Here is a 21672-nt window from a genome sequence, read left to right as displayed (position 1 = left end):
TGTGGGTAAAGATTAACTAAGTCAAAACATCATGGTGCCCTTATATGACCCATCTCAAAAATGTTCTCTGCCAGTAGGATTGCATTAAATCCTACTGTTGTAACTGACCATTTTTCTCATGTACTTAAGCCCCAACTCATTTCCTCCCCTATAAAACTTTTCTTGTTCCAATCCTTCCCTGATATTCCGCTGAATACACCTGTGGCCGACACTCAAAACTCACCCTGGACTGAAGCTGGCAGCGCTCCATGTAACTGCACGCTGACGTGCTGAAACTCGGCCTCCTGCCAAACTTTGCCATCTGGGGTACGAATTTTCGTTTCTGGAGGGTTAAAACCTATGAGAAAAAAAAAAAGTATTAAGAAAAGAAGACGACATTATCCTGCCAATATTAAACACAAAGACTCTTCAGAGCGTCTGTCTCTGGAGCATTTTGTCTGGTAAGAATAAGAAGTAAAAAAAACAACGCTGTTCGAACAGAAGGGGACGAAAATTCTCATATAATGTCCATGACAATTATCTCGAGATTTTGTTATGTTTTTCAAAATAAAAAAAAAACACATGATTAAAAAAACAAACACAAAATGTACCAAAGCGATAACAGTGCACAATATATATATATATATATATATTGTTCTAAATAAAACCAAGAAGTCATGTGTGATCGACTTAGGTCTACTATTATAAAATAAAAGTAAAGAAATCCCATTCAAATGACTTTAATCTGAAAAACCCGACTGATAGTAGATTATAGCCCTATTTTTATTTTTTTATGCATGAACATTGAATATTTTAAACCAACTTCCTAAAATTACTAGAGTTACGTTGGAAAAACAAACAAAACAAAAACAAGCACATTGTGGATGATCAGATCTGCGGCATGCAGCCTTTCGGGGGTCTTTGCCTCATCAGTAGAGGGTAGGCCTCTAGTTACGCAGCTCTGGGTGGATACTGGATACAAATCCTTTTTTGTGGTATGTTTATTTTTCTTTTTTTTGCAAGGGAAAGGATGAGTTACAGGAATGGATATAGAAATACCAATGTAGTTGGTGTGAGAAAGCTAAACTCAGCGGTCATGTGAAGGTTTGTGAAATCATCAACAAAGACCGGGGCAGCAGCAGAGAGGCAGTGCTGGACTTGCTGAGGGTGAGAAACGCTGATGTAATTACTTTTACCTAGCGCAAGCCGATGGGAGAGGAGATTAATTATTATTATGGATAACCCCTTTAATTGGAATCTATTAGCAAGAAGAAAGCTAAATCCATTAACAACTTTATATTTTCTCTCTGTTGCTGCATTCCTGAAAAATCTGATTTTAATTTATATGCAAATGAGATATTAAGTGTTCTGGGAGCGACTGAGCACTTCCCAATCATTTGCATCCTAAGGTAGTTTCCCAGCCTAGAACCAGTCTCTTTAGCATGATTAATAGCTCACTGTTTGATTTCCTTCCTTGCCTGGCACCAGATGTAACCTAATCAGTGAGCTATCAATCAAGCTAAAGAGGCTGGTGCTGGGCGGGGAAACAACCTCCGGAAGCAGAGGTGTGGGAAGTGCTCTGTCTTGCCAAATCACCTAATGAGTAATTTGCATTTGGATTAAAACACAAAAATGCAGCAACAGATAGAAGAAATGAAGGTTTTAATGGATTTAGCTTTCAACTACCTGCATGCCCACATATGCGGTTCAGTGCATGAGAGGGCGAACTTACTGACAGATTCCTTTTAACTTAAGTTGGCTTCCTTACATTGTTAAGATGGACACTACAATTAAAAGATTGCTTTAGTTAATCTTACCTTTATAAGATGGAGCTGGTGGAGCAGCCGTTACTTTCCTGGTTTTTGCAATTGTTGTATTGTCTGTGAAATTTATAGTTTCTGGAAGACGCTCTCTGGTATCCCGTTCCTCAGAGAGTTCCCACTGTCTGCGGATCCGCTCTTTCAGTTTCTCTAGTTTGGCATCAGGTTGCCTCCTTTTTAAGGTCTCTAATCTGTTACTCAGAGGGCTGACCAGGGGCTGCGATGCTTCTGTTAGGGTCACATCTCTGTAATCATTGCTCTGGTCACTTTGAGACCGATGTAATTGCCAATGCAAATTATCAATGGCCAGTCTATCATTTAGGTAGCGCACAGTGGTCTCGTCCACGGCAGAAGAACGTGTACTATCAAAGTCCTTTTCGTCTTGACGAAAGTTCTTTAGTCCAGATCCTGAACCCTTCTCTTCCGAAGATAGGACTTCCCTTAAAAGAAATATGTATATATTACCAGAAAATCAGTAATATGATAAAAACTAGAGAAAACCTTGAAAACAAAAGTTTGAGTTAATGTGGCAAAAACAAATTAAAACACAGTAATGTCTTACTTTCCAACTTTCCTAGATCATCTAGGACAGGGTTCCCCAACTCCAGTCCTCAAGGCCCACCAACAGGTCATGTTTTCAGGATTTCCTTAGTATTGCACAGGTGATGGAATTATTGCCTGTGCAGGTGATGGAATTATCACCTGTGTAATACTAAGGAAATCCTGAAAACCTGACCTGTTGGTGGGCCTTGAGGACTGGAGTTGGGGAACCCTGATCTAGGAGACTCCCTGAAAAGGGGAGATTTCTCAGAATCTTAGAAGAGCTCACAAGCCCCCACATGCTCAAACTTTCACTTCCTTCCCCTCCTGGACACCATCACAGACAACGCCCTGATGCCTAGTGATGGCAGAACATTTTTGTGGAGGTTCCTGGGAACCCAGGGAGAAACAGAATCAAGGATAAAGGAGTGGCTGAAGGTTTGGGTTCAGGTCAGTATAGGGGTAGCTTGGTCTGGTGTCTGTAAAAAGTCATGGGAATGTATGCAAGTAGGGTCTATGGTAGTGATGGCGAACCTTTTAGAGACAGTGCCCAAATTGCAACCAAAATTCCATTAATTTATCGCAAATTGCTAACACGGCAATTTAACCTGAGTATTGAGGTTTTAGTTGGGGCAGCAGAGCGAAACCACATACAGGAGCAGGGGTACCAAACTGCAGATATAATGGAATATGCTCCCACCCCATCCTGGCATATGTCCTCTCCCCATAATGACAAATGTCCCCCCCCACGCTTGTATATGCTTCCCTGATCCTGTCATATGTCCCTCTACGCCTGTATATGCTCCCCTCATCCTGGCATATGTCCCTCTATGCCTGTATATACTCCCTTCATCCTGTCATATGTCCCTCTACGCCTGTATATGCTCCCCTCATCCTGTCATATGTCCCTCTACGCCTGTATATGCTCCCCTCATCTTGGCATATGTCCCTCTACGCCTGTATATGCTTCCCTCATCCTGGCATATGTCCCTCTATGCCTGTATATGCTCCCCTCATCCTGTCATATGTCCCTCTATGCCCGTATATGCTCCCCTCATCCTGTCATATGTCCCTCTATGCCTGTATATACTCCCTTCATCCTGTCATATGTCCCTCTACGCCTGTATATGCTCCCCTCATCCTGGCATATGTCCCTCTATGTCTGTATATGCTCCCCTCATCCTGGCATATGTCCCTCTATGCCTGTATATGCTCCCCTCATCCTGGCATATGTCCCTCTATGCCTGTATATGCTCCCCTCATCCGGGCATATGTCCCTCTATGCCTGTATATGCTCCCCTCATCCTGTCATATCTCCCTCTATGCCCGTATATGCTCCCCTCATCCTGTCATATGTCCCTCTATGCCTGTATATACTCCCTTCATCCTGTCATATGTCCCTCTATGCCTGTATATGCTCCCCTCATCCTGTCATATGTCCCTCTATGCCTGTATATACTCCCTTCATCCTGTCATATGTCCCTCTATGCCTGTATATACTCCCTTCATCCTGTCATATGTCCCTCTATGCCTGTATATACTCCCTTCATCCTGTCATATGTCCCTCTATGCCTGTATATGCTCCCCTCATCCTGGCATATGTCCCTCTATGCCTGTATATACTCCCTTCATCCTGTCATATGTCCCTCTACGCCTGTATATGCTTCCCTGATCCTGGCATATGTCCCTCTATGCCTGTATATGCTCCCCTCATCCTGGCATATGTCCCTCTATGCCTGTATATGCTCCCCTCATCCTGGCATATGTCCCTCTATGCCTGTATATGCTCCCCTCATCCTGGCATATGTCCCTCTATGCCTGTATATACTCCCTTCATCCTGTCATATGTCCCTCTACGCCTGTATATGCTCCCCTCATCCTGGCATATGTCCCTCTTTGCCTGTATATGCTCCCCTCATCCTGGCATATGTCCCTCTATGCCTGTATATGCTCCCCTCATCCTGGCATATGTCCCTCTATGCCTGTATATGCTCCCCTCATCCTGGCATATGTCCCTCTATGCCTGTATATGCTCCCCTCATCCTGTCATATGTCCCTCTATGCCTGTATATACTCCCTTCATCCTGTCATATGTCCCTCTATGCCTGTATATGCTCCCCTCATCCTGGCATATGTCCCTCTATGCCTGTATATGCTCCCCTCATCCTGTCATATGTCCCTCTATGCCTGTATATGCTCCCCTCATCCTGGCATATGTCCCTCTTTGCCTGTATATGCTCCCCTCATCGTGGCATATGTCCCTCTATGCCTGTATATGCTCCCCTCATCCTGGCATATGTCCCTCTATGCCTGTATATGCTCCCCTCATCCTGGCATATGTCCCTCTATGCCTGTATATGCTCCCCTCATACTGGCATATGTCCCTCTATGCCAGTATATGCTCCCCTCATCCTGGCATATGTCCCTCTATGCCCCCCTCAACCTGGAATATGTCCCTCTATGCCTGTATATGCTCCCCTCATCCTGGCATATGTCCCTCTATGCCTGTATATGCTCCCCTCATCCTGTCATATGTCCCTCTATGCCCGTATATGCTCCCCTCATCCTGTCATATGTCCCTCTATGCCTGTATATACTCCCTTCATCCTGTCATATGTCCCTCTACGCCTGTATATGCTCCCCTCATCCTGGCATATGTCCCTCTATGCCCGTATATGCTCCCCTCATCCTGTCATATGTCCCTCTATGCCTGTATATGCTCCCCTCATCCTGGCTTATGTCCCTCTATGCCTGTATATGCTCCCCTCATCCTGGCATATGTCCCTCTATGCCTGTATATGCCCCCCTCATCCTGGCATATGTCCCTCTATGCCTGTATATGCTCCCCTCATCCTGTCATATGTCCCTCTATGCCTGTATATGCTTCCCTCATCCTGGCATATGTCCCCCTATGCCTGTATATGCTCCCCTCATCCTGGCATATGTCCCTCTATGCCTGTATATGCTCCCCTCATCCTGTCATATGTCCCTCTATGCCTGTATATGCTCCCCTCATCCTGTCATATGTCCCTCTATGCCTGTATATGCTTCCCTCATCCTGTCATATGTCCCTCTATGCCTGTATATGCTCCCCTCATCCTGTCATATGTCCCTCTATGCCTGTATATGCTCCCTTCATCCTGGCATATGTCCCTCTATGCCTGTATATGCTTCCCTCATCCTGGTAATGTCCCTCTATGCCTGTATATGCTTCCCTCATCCTGGCATATGTCCCTCTATGCCTGTATATGCTCCCCTCATCCTGGCATATGTCCCTCTATGCCTGTATATGCTCCCCTCATCCTGGCATATGTCCCTCTATGCCTGTATATGCTTCCCTCATCCTGGCATATGTCCCTCTATGCCTGTATATGCTCCCCTCATCCTGGCATATGTCCCTCTATGCCTCTATATGCTCCCCTCATCCTGTCATATGTCCCTCTATGCCTGTATATGCTCCCCTCATCCTGGCATATGTCCCTCTATGCCTGTATATGCTCCCCTCATCCTGGCATATGTCCCTCTATGCCTGTATATGCTCCCCTCATCCTGTCATATGTCCCTCTATGCCTGTATATGCTCCCCTCATCCTGTCATATGTCCCTCTATGCCTGTATATGCTCCCCTCATCCTGGCATATGTCCCTCTATGCCTGTATATGCTCCCCTCATCCTGGCATATGTCCCTCTATGCCTGTATATGCTCCCTTCATCCTGGCATATGTCCCTCTATGCCTGTATATGCTTCCCTCATCCTGGTAATGTCCCTCTATGCCTGTATATGCTTCCCTCATCCTGGCATATGTCCCTCTATGCCTGTATATGCTCCCCTCATCCTGTCATATGTCCCTCTATGCCTGTATATGCTCCCCTCATCCTGTCATATGTCCCTCTATCCCTGTATATGCTTCCCTCATCCTGTCATATGTCCCTCTATCCCTGTATATGCTTCCCTCATCCTGGCATATGTCCCTCTATGCCTGTATATGCTCCCCTCATCCTGGCATATGTCCCTCTATGCCTTTATATGCTCCCCTCATCCTGGCATATGTCCCTCTATGCCTGTATATGCTCCCCTCATCCTGTCATATGTCCCTCTATGCCTGTATATGCTTCCCTGATCCTGGCTTATGTCCCTCTATGCCTGTATATGCTCCCCTCATCGTGGCATATGTCCCTCTATGCCTGTATATGCTCCCCTCATCCTGGCTTATGTCCCTCTATGCCTGTATATGCTCCCCTCATCCTGGCTTATGTCCCTCTATGCCTGTATATGCTTCCCTGATCCTGTCATATGTCCCTCTATGCCTGTATATGCTCCCCTCATCCTGGCTTATGTCCCTCTATGCCTGTATATGCTCCCCTCATCCTGGCTTATGTCCCTCTATGCCTGTATATGCTCCCCTCATCCTGGCTTATGTCCCTCTATGCCTGTATATGCTCCCCTCATCCTGGCTTATGTCCCTCTATGCCTGTATATGCTTCCCTGATCCTGGCTTATGTCCCTCTATGCCTGTATATGCTCCCCTCATCGTGGCATATGTCCCTCTATGCCTGTATATGCTCCCCTCATCGTGGCATATGTCCCTCTATGCGCCCAGTTGTGTGTACGCTGACGTTAGTTGCTGGCCTCTGATTGGCCGGCAGCGTATATTGCGGCGCACAGACCCAGCAAAGCTGTGTGCTGCAATACACTTCAACTGGATGTTCTTCCGAGGACGTACATCGAGCTGAAGTAGGGGCTTGTATCGGCGGGCCCCTCACCCTCACGGGCCTGGTCCACAAATGCGCGTGCCCACAGGAAGGGCTCTGCATTTCCCCTCTGACACGTGTGCCATAGGTTCGCCACCACTGGTCTATGGTCTTATTTAGATGGACTGGTATTTTGTTTAGATTTGTTTAGGGCATCTGGATTACTTTAAAGCCCGGCTCATTTGGGGAATTTGTCATCACCGAATACAAAAGAACTAACTTTATTTTTCTGTCAATGTTGCTGTATGAGGACTTATTGTGCCCAGGTATATAATATAACAATCCACCTTTGTACTTTTGTGCAGTATAAAAAATATGTTACCTTTATCCATAGGTTATTAACACAGTTATGTTCTACTATTGTAAAACGTAAAATAGGAAGTAATGAGAAAATACACACTTTTCTGGTAGTGACAGGTTGTTTTATGACTTTTTCCCACTGAATACAACACGACTCTAAAAATGTTAAATTATAGAATTCTGTAATATTTCGTTCTTACCGATATGACGCCAGAGGTTCCCGGAAACCCACACGACAGGAGCTTTTAACATTGCTGTCCAAGGTAGTGACACGTAGTGGACTACGAGACGATCGCTCTTTGCCAGATTTGGCTGGGTGGGAATGTTTGCTGTGGTAAGCATTGGAGTCCTCATGGTATCGACCATCTGTAGAAAAATAATCATAATAAAAAAAAAAGAAGCTGTTTCCCTTGTTTTAATATGTAATACATGACAGAACAGACGTGTTGGGTTATCGGCAGTTTAGAAGCATCAAAACTAAACACGTTCCAGACTGTAGTGTTAACACGTGCAATATGGCACCACAGTGTGATGTGCTCCATGCAGATGGGCCTACTGTGCTCCACAGCAATAAATATACACATCATTGTGCCCACAAAGTAGCTCCTCTTACAGCACTGTATATAATGTGCCCACAACATTACACTTGTCTCTTCCATGGTCCACTACTAACAGGGACTTATATTTGAGTAGGAGTTAGTGGCCATTACAATGTCAAGCAGAAGTGATTTACAACTGATCTGTGAGGGCCTTCCCCAATTCATCTGGGACATTAAGCTCCTCACTACCAAGAGGTTAACCACAGCTAGAACATGCAGGGAGCGACTGCCTGTGTGGAGAACCAACGTGCTCCCTTTCCAAAATCAAGAAATGCTTTCCAAGTATGTCTGATAAGAGAAAAAGCTCCCGTGGGTGGCATTGCTTAGCTTTAAATCATCTCCCATGCAACCAGTCCTCCACTTAGGGCACTAGCTGCCCCCTGCAAGCAGCCCTTCACTTAGGGCGCTAGCTGCCCCCTGCAAGCAGCCCTTCACTTAGGGCGCTAGCTGCCCCCTGCAAGCAGCCCTTCACTTAGGGCGCTAGCTGCCCCCTGCAAGCAGCCCTTCACTTAGGGCGCTAGCTGCCCCCTGCAAGCAGCCCTTCACTTAGGGCGCTAGCTGCCCCCTGCAAGCAGCCCTTCACTTAGGGCGCTAGCTGCCCCCTGCAAGCAGCCCTTCACTTAGGGCGCTAGCTGCCCCCTGCAAGCAGCCCTTCACTTAGGGCGCTAGCTGCCCCCTGCAAGCAGCCCTTCACTTAGGGCGCTAGCTGCCCCCTGCAAGCAGCCCTTCACTTAGGGCACTAGCTGCCCCCTGCAAGCAGCCCTTCACTTAGGGCGCTAGCTGCCCCCTGCAAGCAGCCCTTCACTTAGGGCGCTAGCTGCCCCCTGCAAGCAGCCCTTCACTTAGGGCGCTAGCTGCCCCCTGCAAGCAGCCCTTCACTTAGGGCGCTAGCTGCCCCCAGCAAGCAGCCCTTCACTTAGGGCGCTAGCTGCCCCCTGCAAGCAGCCCTTCACTTAGGGCGCTAGCTGCCCCCTGCAAGCAGCCCTTCACTTAGGGCGCTAGCTGCCCCCTGCAAGCAGTCCTTCACTTAGGGCGCTGAATACTTATGGATGCAGGATATGGTGAATTTCACCAAGTAAGAAGCAGATCAACTTTGTTTCCCAGGGATGGATTTAGTAAAAAAGTGATTTTATTGCACAAATACAGGTAACAGAAGCATTCACTGTACCCGGCACCCATCATTATGCAGAAACCTCAGGCTGGGTAGTTTTATTCATATCATAAGTACAATCAAGTGAAATAACCGAAAAATCCCATACCCACTGCAGTAAAAGGCATCATGCTTAAAGCCTATGCTATGAGGCAGAGGATGTGTGAAAGTCTTCTGTCCTGGCTTGTGTGGAATTTAATTGCACTTTGAGAAATAAAGGGATTTTTTTTTTTTTTACACTTTTTTCTTCACATTCACTTCTTTTTCCTTTTGAAGCTGGAAGTGTTTTTCTTTTGCTTACAATACTGTAGACTGAGCTCAGTGGAGTCTGTGTCCCCCCCCCATTGTGTAATAATTATAGGCAACAATATGAATCACGATACAGAAAAAAAAACATTTTGATAACCATACAAGTGTAGAATCAGTGCCCTTACAGAAAGGGGACAAGATGTGTGTATAGATAAAGGACCTACCCTTTCTACTTATCTTCCGCGTAGCATTGCTTCCAGCTCTTTTGGCTTCCATGATGGGGTCATACACTGCACAGCTCGTGGGGGCCACATCCAGCTTATTGTTAGCGTGCTTTAGCTGTGGGGTGACAAATGCACACATCAAAAGATTAGATTATTGTATGTAAAAATCAATACAGCATCCGTACAAATCTAAGTAGCCAGGATAACGTGTAGATAAAGCTTATTAATTCTACAGGAAAACGTTCTGCCCCTGTGTAATAAGTTGGGTGTTTATTCCCTCATCATTTAAAAGGTGTTGGCCACCCATAGGGACATTTTTTTTTTACTTAACTGCATGCATTTTGGGCTAAAAATCATTTTTGCAATTGGGTTTCATCACAAATTTTGCACAGTTTTGCTTTACAGGCTCTCTTTATTTCCCTGCATATTCAAATTTAATGCAATCTGTGATCATAAAATCAGCAGAGAAGAGCTCAGGAAAGACAGAAAAAAAAAGTCTAAAAGGAAAGTTTCTAACTTTTTTTTTTCTATCAGAATAAGTTAAATGACTGATTCTCAGGTGAAGATGTCGTCCATGTTCCTCACACACTGACCAGCACTTCCATCCATACAATGGCTGTGGGTGGAGGAGCAGTGACCAGACCTGTCTATCAGCCTCCTCCTAGATGGACAGGTCTGACCACAGGCTCCTCCACCAGCAGCTATTGTAAGGACACAAGTGCTGTTGAAAGTGCAGAGAAACAAAGCGCCTGTAAAAGCAAAATGGTGCAAAATTTGTAATGAAACCCAATTGTAAAAATCATTTTTAGCCCAAAATACAAGCATTGAAGTAAAGTAAAGAATACAATAAAAAAATTACCAAAAAAATGGCCAACCCCTGTAAGATCTATGCTTACAGAACAGAAATATTCCTGGTCAATGGGTTGTGCAGAATTAAGCAGGTAAGACACCAGCTTTCTCACAGTGTCTCACCCCCATGTTGTATATAGTAATAAAGCTTAGCCCCATTCCCTGGACCAGAGCTGAAATACAAGATATAGGCCAATAGCAGGAGTGAAGCTGTTCATGGAGAAGGTAGACATTTTTTGACAACCCCTCTAATATTGAGAGATCACAAATCCCAGCAAGTCATGTCCAAAGGATACATGGGTACAGCTTGTATATTGCCCCATAGAAACCCTTTGAACAAAGAGGGTTTTAAAATCCATCATTAGGAAATGTCAGGCTAACCCTTTCATATATTTTTTTAGCCCTTTTTCCTCCCCTTATTCTAAGAGCCGTAACATTTTTATTTTTTTTGTTAACTTGTATTTTTAAATGACAGTATTCAGGCAGCATGCTTCAGAGCCTGGATGCACGATCGCAGCCAGGTATATTTTTTTCTAAAACAAAATAAAGTATCCTTTAAATATGCGACTTGGGACTAGTCCTTCTCTAGAAGAGGCTGGTCCTTCTCTAGAAGAGGCTGGTCCTTCTCTAGGAGAGGCTGGTCCTTCTCTAGGAGAGGCTGGTCCTTCTCTAGGAGAGGCTGGTCCTTCTCTAGGAGAGGCTGGTCCTTCTCTAGGAGAGGCTGGTCCTTCTCTAGGAGAGGCTGGTCCTTCTCTAGGAGAGGCTGGTCCTTCTCTAGGAGAGGCTGGTCCTTCTCTAGGAGAGGCTGGTCCTTCTCTAGGAGAGGCTGGTCCTTCTCTAGGAGAGGCTGGTCCTTCTCTAGGAGAGGCTGGTCCTTCTCTAGGAGAGGCTGGTCCTTCTCTAGAAGAGGCTGGTCCTTCTCTAGAAGAGGCTGGTCCTTCTCTAGAAGAGGCTGGTCCTTCTCTAGGAGAGGCTGGTCCTTCTCTAGAAGAGGCTGGCCCTTCTCTAGAAGAGGCTGGCCCTTCTCTAGAAGAGGCTGGTCCTTCTCTAGAAGAGGCTGGTCCTGCTGCATGTGATTGAAAGGTCTCTTGCTTTGGGAAAGCACCACCCACATTTATAGGTTGTGTCTGGAACTGCAGGTCATCTACCTCAAACTGAATAGGGGGCCAACTATACCCAAAGCTCTGGACAGACGTGGCACTATTTTTGGAAAAAGGCAGCCTTCCAAATATTTTAACTCACAGTAGATTAGTTATACTAGATTCAATAGTAGCAAATACTCAGCTGCGAAAAAAATTACGGTAGGTCTGAAACAAACAATATTACAAAGTTGCAATACAGGATACTCTAGATGTCTGCAGCAGCAGTACGCGGTCATACTCACAGCAGCTTGTGTGTTAGAGATCGTCTTCCATGCTTTACTTAATTCTGTGAGAAGATGAAACGTGCATTAGCCATTCACTTCTCTTCCTTTACAACCTGCTTGTTAGGGCATCGTGCACACGACCGTATTTTCAGTCTGAACGTCGTCCGTGAAAATAACGGGCAGCATCTGACCAATGTTATTCAATGTTATTTTTTTTTCAATCTGCGTGTGCAAAAAAACTACAAGTTTCAGCATGCGCTAGTTTCTTCCATAAATCGGATGAGACTCACCTGTTCAAGTCTATGGTTGAGCAAAAAAAAAAAAAAATCAATCAGACGCTACACAGAGCTACAGTATAACATCTGTTTTTATGGATACATTGCAATTCTGTAACATAAGAAACTGTAAGGCTATGTGCCCACGATGCAGAAATGCACCGGATTTTTCCGGAGCGTTTCTGCATCTCCCTGACAGAAAAAAATCATGCGGATTGTACATGTGGATTGTACATGCGGATTGTACATGCGGATTGTACATGCGTTTTCCTGCCAGGGACATGCGGATGTGAAGCGTTCTTCACATGCATTTCCGCATGAGGGTTGACAAGCGATTTTAGTATCACTTGGAAAGTGCTTGTCAACTTGGTCACACTATATAAATCCATGCAAACGGCAGGGATTTATATAGTGTGACCGTAAAAGAATGGTAAAAAATAAATCTATACTTACCTTCTGATGGCCGCCGGAATCTTTATTTGCTCCGTCCTGGCTTGCCGGCAACTCGCGGTACACTACACTGAAGGACCTGCCGTCACATGACTATGACGTCAGCGCAGGTCCTACAGTCCACCGCGATCTGCCGGCAAGTGAAGACAAGGAGAGCGGGGGCCATCAGAAGGTAAGTATAATATTTATTTTTTATTTTATTTTTTTACAGTTTTCTATGGTACCAGGGTCCGGAGGAGTCTCCTGTCCACCACACCCAGGTACCATCCGCACATTGAAACGCATGGATTCCGCAAGTACAGATGCAGTGATGCGGAATCCAAGCGATTCAATGCAAGTCAATGGCGGTGAAAACGCAGCGCTTCCGCAAAATAATGGGTAGAGCTGCGTTTTTTTCCACAATGATAATCTGCAGAGGAAATTTCTGCAGCATGTGCACAGCACATGCGGATTATCATTGGGGAACCTGGCAGGCCTTCTACCAAGCGTTTTTGCCGCTGCGGAAACGCTTAAAAAATGCATCGTGGGCACACAGCCTAAATGATTTATGCTGCTGTAAAAAAAAAAAAAAAAAATGGGTTGTATGAGTGAGAAAAATAAAAAAATTGCCCCATTTTTCTGGATGAAACTGACGATTTTTTTATATGGTCGTGTGAACCTTCCCTTAAGTTTACATTTATGCAATAATGATTAGGAGCATATAGAAAGGAAACATTCACTGTCCTAATCCGGCAGACTTCACTCCTGACATTATAACTATCACATCCTACCTTGAATAGTCTCCCGAGACGGCTGATGAGGGGGTCCCTGATTAAAAGTTGATGTCCTCCATAAATTCTTCTCAGCCATTCATCTACAAGTGATGGGAAAAAAACAAAACAAAAAATATTCAAGCAAAATGGCCAACGTCTTAATATTAACAGTGGAAAGTGAGAGTTCTAATTTCTCACCCAGCTTCACAACCCCCACCCATCCAAAAGCAGAGTACTGGCCAAAGTGTCATAAGATCCAGGGGACGGAGGCCGCAGCGACAGCTGCTCCAGGCTGGGATCAAGTGCAGGCTATTGGATGCTGGAGGTGTAGTCAGGGACAGCAGCCAGAAAATGTGTAACATGACATGCTGGGGGTTATGCTTCTGCCAGCATGCAAAAACATAAATGCTGCATTCAATTTTATCTGGACCTTTGACATTTTCTCATAATTACGTTTTTTTTTTTTCTGAAAAAAAAAACGACCTGGTAACCAATAAGGCAATTGCCACAGTGTGTCTGCGTCTTGGGGTCATGAGACATCCGCACAACATGCAGTGAGATCAGAGCAGGGATTGCAAGAAAATAAGAGTGGTAATTAGGGCTGGGATCCCGTGTACCAGTCCGGGCAGAGGCTGCACAAGGTCGATGTGCTCGATGGACCTGGTGATGCATTTTCCGCAGAACCACGTGGTCATTGAAAATAAAGCTCTGCTCAACCAATGCCTCAATCTTCCCCCCTGATGAAGCATATTGTGCAATGTACAGTATGTGGGTTGGGTTTCTCCAGGTGGCAGCATCATTACCTCTGGATATGTATTCTATGTCTATTACTTTTCCCTTAGACAGCATATACAGTTGAGACCAGAAGTTTACATACACTATATAAAAAGACACATTTGCATGTTTTTCTCAATATCTGACATGAAATCAGAATAAACCTTTCCCGTTTAGGTCAATTAGGATTACTATTATTTTTAATATTTGCCAAATGCCAGAATAATGAGAGAGAGAGAGAGAGAATGGTTTAAGGCATTTTTATTACTTACTGCAAAGTCAAAAGTTTCCATACATTTCATTAGTATTTGGTACCATCGCCCTTAAACTGAATGACTTGGGTCAAACGTTTGGGATATCCTTCCACAAGCTTCTCACAATAGTTGGTCGGAATTTGGGCCGATTCCTCCTGACAAAACTGGTGTAACTGATCCAGGTTTGTAGGTCGTCTTGCTCACACCTGCCTTTTCAGCTTTGCCCATACATTTTCAATAGGAGTGAGATCAGGGCTTTGTGATGGCCACTCCAAAACATTGACTTTGTTATCCTTAAGCCACTTTGTTTGCAGTATGCTTCGGGTCATTGTCCAAGCTTTAAGTTCCTGGCTGATGTCTTGAGATGTTGCTTCAGTATTGTCACAATCTTCTTTTCTCATGATGCCATCTATTTTGTGAAGTACACCTTTTCCTCCTGCAGCAAAACAACCCCACAACATGATGCTACCACCCTCGTGTTTCACAGTTGGGATGGTGTTTTTAGGCTTCCAAGCTTCTCTCTTTTTCCTCCAAATGTAACGATAGTCATTATGCCCAAAAAGTTCTATTTTAGTTTCATCAGACCACAGGACATGTCTCCAAAAATTAAGGTCTTTGTTCCTGTATGCATTTGCAAACATTAATCTGTCTTTTTTATGTTTCTTTTGGAGTAATGGCTTTTTCCTGGCAGAGTGGCCTTTCAGCCCATGTGGATACAGTACTCGTTTCACTGTGGATATTGACACAATCTTACCAGCTTCCGCCATCATCTTCACAAGTTCTTTTGCTTTTGTCTTGGGTTGATAGGCACGTCAGACCAAAACACGTTCATCTCTGGGACACAGAACCCATCTCCTTCCTGAGCGGTATGATGGCTGGACATTCCCATCTTGTTTGTACTTGCGCATAATTGTTTGTACAGATGAACGAGGCAAATTCAGCTATCTTGAAATTATACCCAAGGATGAGCCAGACTTGTGCAAATCCACAATTCTCTTCCTGATATCTTCACTGATTTCTTTAGACTTTCTCATGATGCTACACAAAGAAGCAGTGTGTTTCAGGTGTGCATTAAAAACCATCCACAGGTGTGTCTCTAATTTGGATGTTGCCAAAATTCCCTCTGGAAAAAAAGCACTCTTGCGAAACTGCGTCGTTGGGGTTTATCCCTGGCCTCTTGGAACAGCTTCTCTATGTAAGTACACTATACCCATTAACTATATGGAGTGCTCAACAGTTCTTTGATGCATAGACCTTAGGTGTGCTACCTTGCCCTTGTGCAATTACCTGTAGCCTGAGTCATGCCTAATCATGTACAAACCTCTCTTTGCTCACCTCACCTCCTTCCTTTCCCAATAATCATGGAGCCATGTGGGATCTCATCAATTTTTAAGGTTATTTGGGCACTGTGTAATAGCGCACTATTAGCTTTTCTATGCATCGAACCTTCAGTCATTGGTTTACTTATTTATTTTGAACTGGATAGCGTGCAATACTGGATTCATGTTTTTTTTTTATCACTGCTAAATAGCTTCCAGGAGAGTCCACCATGAACACTTTCCTATAACTTCATGACCAACTAGGTGCACTCCAAACTCTCTTATTCTTATGTGTACTGCCATAACATGGAAATCTGCATTTTTTCCTTAATCATATAAGAATTATTGATCCCGAGGTTTGATTTTATTCAGTTTCTTGTTTAATTTCTAATGTGTTTTTTGTCTTCATCCTAATTTTTGTCAAATAAAGATACATTTTTCATCATTGGCATACATCTCTTCATTTACCTGGGCAGTACACAGACCCAGGATAGTGATTTTCGTATTCAGAAGGGGTATGCAACTATTATTATTTGTAGGTTATATGAGTAAAAAAAAAACAACAACACTATCAGAAGCTTCCAAACACATGACATAATCATATGGGCAGTGCAGAATTGTTTAAAGGCATAGTAATCTTATAAAATTGCCTTAAACACTCCCTTTCTCATTATTCTGGCATTTGGCAAATATTAAAAATAATGGTAATCCTAATTAACCTAAAACGGGAAAGGTTTATTCTGATTTCATGTCCGATATTGAGAAAAGCATGCAGATGTGTCTTTTTATATAGTGTATGTAAACTTCTGGCTTCAACTGTATATTTTTTTGCCAATGGTCTGTACGTCTCATATTATGACCTTCACTTTTTTATTTTCTCCATCTCCTGCTGGCAAAACATGTGGTTTTTACTTCCTTTTACCTTTATTTAAAAGGGACAGTCAGCACAGAATGACTGTTCAAACCAAGTATAGGTGCTCGGTGCACCCTTGGCGTGGCCAAATATTAACATACACCTTCCCACCGCTCCCTGCACTGCACCAACGACTGAAGCGTGTGGACGCAGAGAGAATAACACTTCATTTTCTCCCTCTAGCCGCTGCTCCGGTAAAGGCAGCCAAGCATTATTTATATGCTATTTATCTGTAGATTACCACTATATGGTCAGGTATAGCGTTTCTGGAGGTGATAGACTCCCTTTACAGATGCAGGCTCTTTCTATAGTCGCTTTATTTACAACCTGAGTTTAATCCACCTATTGTATGGTTAGTGATATTGGATCAGAAAATCTAAGTATACACGTACTCTGTATTATAAACAAATGATCACTTTATTTATAATCTGATGAGTTGCATTCACCTATTGTAATGTTACTGATTTTCTTTGTATCGGATATTATGTACATGTTTATATTGTTTTATTTTTTTAAAAGGGAACCTGCCACCAAGTTTGTCTCAAATGAGATATGGCCACCACCATTCAGCCCCATGTGACAGCAGTCTAATATGCTGTATATATGCCCCCAATCCAGCCTGCAAGACAAGAAAAATACCTTTTTATATGCTCAACTGTGGGGCGGTCGGGTCCAATGGGCATTGCTGTCTGGGTCTGGCGCCTCCTCCTTCTGTGCTTCACGTGGATGGGGAGTCCTGTGTTATCCACATAGTGTCCCCCGGTATCGCGCTCCTGCGCAGGTGTAGTTCTATGCCCTGTGGAGGGCAGAGCAAAGTACTGCAGCATGCATGTGCAGGAAAAGGCCAGAGCTCACTGTAATACTTTACTCAGCCCTCATCAGGGCAGAGAAGTGCGCCTGCACAGGAGCGCGATGCCGGGGACACTGTGTGGATGATGTAGGATGCGTCATCCACGTGAAGCACAGAAGGAGGACGGCATCACAAGAAGAGAAGAGGCGCAGAACCAAGACCAGCGATGGCCACTGGACTGGACCGCCCCGTAGGGGAGTATATTAAAATGTGTTTTTCTTGTCTTGCAGGCTGGATTGGGGGCATATATACAGCATACTATAATCCTGTATATCAGGACTCACAGGTACTGGCCTTATCTCGTATGGTAAAAACCTGGTGACAGGTTCCCTTTAAATCTTGCGTCTCAAAAATTGAATTCTATTTTCTATATTTTTAGTCCTTTCATTACAGATCATTGTTCTGTGTAGAACAAACAGCACAGACCAACAGAATTAGCATCCGTGTTCCCAACAGAAGCAGAGAACCCCAATAATTTTAATGGTGGTCCGTCAGCTGCCTGATGGTTGTCAGATTTTTACATGCAGAACATTTACCATACATCCATTCTAAAAAATAGACAAACCAAACGGAGACCATATCAATCAATGGAGTCCCTATTCTGTTTGAAACAGGACGGCACAAGACATTCAGTTTACCTGTCCCATTTCTTCAATAGTTATACGGACATGTGCACAGAGAATATTCCTGCAATTTTCAATGGATAATACAGAGGAAAGAAGCTACGACTTTTATAAAGTGACATCTTGGCCGTTCACCAACCACTACATGGGATGCCAGACTTAATTTTTTTTCTAAATACTATTCCTGTATTGCTGGGATCTTTTTTAAGGGATGAACTAAAAGTTACGTTTCAAAATAAGAAGTTGTTTTTTTTTGTTTCTTTTTTAAAATACTGTGACATGATTTCTGACCCACGATATTGAAGCCAATGGAAACTGACTGTTAAAAAGCTGCTGACACTTTAGAACAAATTTCTGGAAACCCAATTATTGAACAGGAGGTTCCAAAATCTACTAATATTAGAAAATTAATCCAGATCAAACAAGTGTTGCACAGCACTGATCCAGCAGTTCACACCGGCAGAGGGCAGGGAATGATTTACTTCTGTGATGTTGACTGATGGGAGAGGAAGATATAAACCTGAAATGATGAGTAAATGACAGCAAGCCCCATTATACAGATTAGCGTCATCCTGCCCAACATGAAAGGGACATGAAGAACCACAGGTTATATTCTAGTTACACCTCACGGGACAGGACAAAATCTTAGAAATATTGCAGCTGTGATGGAAATTGGGGCATTTTATAAAGGCTTTCTCTATCAGACATCTTTTTAAATTGAAGGCAAACGATCAATATAAGAAAAGTCTAACTTAAATGGTGGCCACGTCAATGGTCAGCAATGTAATATATGGACTGAGCAGATGCGAGCATCTGTGTGAGACTACATTAAAGGGGTTTTCCACTACTATGACATCCCCTTCTCAATCTGAGTGTTTGTCCTCTTTAAAATAAAAAACACCTACAGTATACTCCCCTCCGGTGCCTGAGCTGTTCCAGCAGGGTCAGCACTCGAGGTCCTGGGGCTCACGTGCGGTTATGACACATGACCCCTGTGCCTCATCACTGCTCGCATCACTGTCCCCGCCTTTGGACGCATTAGTAATAAAGAAACAGTGAGCGGCAGCCGCAGCTTTCACTTCCTCTTGATTGCTTATATGTCTATCCCTACATTAAACTGCACTCAGATGGGATAGCAAAAACCTGGTGACAGATTTCCTTTAAGTAACTATCAACCTTTTATGTACCACAAAAAAGTGTCACCTGTGAATGTCTTTACGGCTGCACCCCAAGGCCTAAATGCTAATGAGTCTCTAGCATATGTGGATAACTAACTGCTGGCAGGGATTTTTTTTTGTAAAGGTCCACAGCACACTTCCAGTAAAAAAAAGCACAATAGTCGCCAAACCAAAGAATCCATTTGGTATAATCAACAACAGGGAAAGAAAAAAATTACAGCTCTCACCAATTTTCATTAAAAAAACCCCCAAAAACCTCTTTATTGCTCCATCAGGGTATTCTAGCCAAGCAACATTTCAACCTGTATGAGGTCCTCATCAAGCTCCCTGTTGTCAGGGAATCAGACAACCCATTAAAAGTTATCCATCATGTTCCTAAAGTCCTGTGCGGCAACATCACATTCACAATGTATAGGTGTATAGCAGGACACGACAGCCACCATAGGACGTACTGATTCTCATAGGTCAGCACAAGCCGCGGCTAATGACTCCTATATTTGTTCTACGTTTAGGGCAAAATCAAAACTGCACACAATGGACATGTGTATGGGGCATCTAGAACCCAGTTCACATGCGACAGGGTTCATTTTTGCCTGTGCAGTGGAACAAAAAATTGCAATGGCAGCAGTAAGCTACTGATTCCTGCATAGTCCACGGGGTAAAGCCGGATTCACACATCCAAGTGTCACAGTCCGAGCACAGATTGACAGCAGGTCAGGAGACCCACGGCCGCTCCCTACTTCATGGTCTGTACTCAGAATCCAGCCTAAAGCCGACAATGACAATCAGTCTGATCCTCCCGCACATCCACAGAGATACAGCATTATGTGTTGGCGTTGCACGTATCCTAAGAAATGCAATACAATTAAAAACCATGTCTACATTACCAAAGGAAAAAAAACAAACCATGAAAGAAAAAAGGTATTACACCTACAGCTCCTATGTAGCCCTATGCGTCTCCATGGTTACAGATTACAAACAAATCCCCTGTAGTCTGATTTTGCAGCCATGACCAATGCTTGTGTATGTAGAGCAGAGCAGTCACCAGGTGCACGGCAGAGCAGTGATCACTGCAGGAGCAGAGCAGTGATCACTGCAGGAGCAGAGCAGTGATCACTGCAGGAGCAGAGCAGTGATCACTGCAGGAGCAGAGCAGTGATCACTGCAGGAGCAGAGCAGTGATCACTGCAGGAGCAGAGCAGGCAGAAGAGCACAGCAGTGATCACTGCAGGCAGAAGAGCAGAGCAGTGATCACTGCAGGAGCACAGCAGGCAGAGGCGCACAGCAGGCAGAGGCGCACAGCAGGCAGAGGCGCACAGCAGGCAGAGGCGCACAGCAGGCAGAGGCGCACAGCAGGCAGAGGCGCACAGCAGTGGTCACTGCAGGAGCAGCCCCTGTGATCAGTGCCGGCCTCATCTGATGGAGGAGCTGTCGCCATCGGGCAGACAGTCGCTGACATACGGCTGTCAGTGAGGAGGATGCCTGCAGCCGCCGCTCACACTCAGCCACCACCTCCATGACAACTAGCAGCTAATAACAGGCAGCCGCATACAGGGGATGGCAGGCAGCTGGTACTTCTAGTCCTACAGCAGAACGCCACACACAGGTGACACCACACTGGGAGGCCCCGGACAGAGGCCGCAGAGCAGCCGGCACAGCGCCGGCCTCCGTCGGACACACACTGACCTCAGGCCGCAGACGGTTCGGTTCTTCTGCTCTTCCAGTTCTCTTCTGCTCCTGGTAACCAGACTACTTCCGCTTCCGGGGTCACGTCCTGCGCTCCCATTGGTCGGCAGTGAGGGGAGGCTGGTGCGCAGTTACAACAGACATTCCGAGAGCGGCACAGCGGGCGGGAGCGGGGCAGACTCGCGAGAAGGCGGAGAGCGCGTGCACAGCGGAGATCCCGGGTTCCTCCTCATCATCATAGCGGGAGACCGGGGCCAACATCAACATGCACAGCACAACCACCTCCCTCCGCTAGGGGGAGACACGGAATGTGAAAATACCAAATTAGTAATTACACAATTCACACTGCTGCAAGGAAAAGAAGCGTTATATGGAGGGGACAGCACAATGAAGAGGGATGTCAGCACACACCACAGGGACCACATCTCCCAACTTTTGAAGAATAGAAAGAGGGAGAAATCATGCGCTTAGCATGCTGCGCAAATTTTTACCACACCCCGATCCACGTGCATTCAGGCTCTGTGCCCACGATGCAGAAATGCTGCATATTCTTCCGCTTCTCCCTGGCAGGAAAAACACATGCGGATTTTACATGCATTTTTCCTGCCCCGTAGAAGTGTTTGTCAAGCGTTCTTCACATGCATTTCCGCATGCGGGTTATCAAGCGCTTTCCTAGCGATTTTAGCATCACTTGGAAAGTGCTTGACAACTTGGTCACACTATATAAATCCATGCAACCGGTGACCAAGTTAGTTAAAAAAAAAAAAGAAG

The 21672-nt window shown here is 44.8% G+C and overlaps 1 protein-coding gene across 9 annotated transcripts in view; it reads right to left on the bottom strand.

The window, feature by feature from the left end:
- Nucleotides 1–21037, bottom strand: part of CEP350 (centrosomal protein 350) — a 54176-nt gene extending 33139 nt beyond the window's left edge. For 6 of the 9 annotated variants that reach the window (XM_073643271.1, XM_073643275.1, XM_073643278.1 and 3 more), the window contains exons 1-7: nucleotides 20902–21037; nucleotides 13323–13405; nucleotides 11846–11889; nucleotides 9613–9727; nucleotides 7591–7756; nucleotides 1797–2239; nucleotides 224–337 (exon numbers count right to left, since the gene is read on the bottom strand). In XM_073643271.1, the coding sequence (XP_073499372.1) occupies nucleotides 224–337; nucleotides 1797–2239; nucleotides 7591–7756; nucleotides 9613–9727; nucleotides 11846–11889; nucleotides 13323–13401 (961 nt within the window). In that variant the 5' untranslated portion in view covers nucleotides 13402–13405; nucleotides 20902–21037. Of the gene's footprint in view, nucleotides 1–223; nucleotides 338–1796; nucleotides 2240–7590; nucleotides 7757–9612; nucleotides 9728–11845; nucleotides 12050–13322; nucleotides 13406–13502; nucleotides 13571–20901 lie in introns of those variants that run through there. The other 3 variants (XM_073643279.1, XM_073643280.1, XM_073643272.1) reach the window with 3 other exon arrangements.
- Between the last annotated feature and the right edge of the window lie 635 nt (nucleotides 21038–21672).

The sequence above is a fragment of the Phyllobates terribilis genome, unplaced genomic scaffold (genome assembly GCF_046119375.1).
Source record: "Phyllobates terribilis strain yellow unplaced genomic scaffold, ASM4611937v1 Scaffold_8__6_contigs__length_399053987, whole genome shotgun sequence".
Classification (NCBI taxonomy): Eukaryota; Metazoa; Chordata; class Amphibia; order Anura; family Dendrobatidae; genus Phyllobates; species Phyllobates terribilis.
This window is presented reverse-complemented; position numbering and strand designations above follow the sequence as displayed.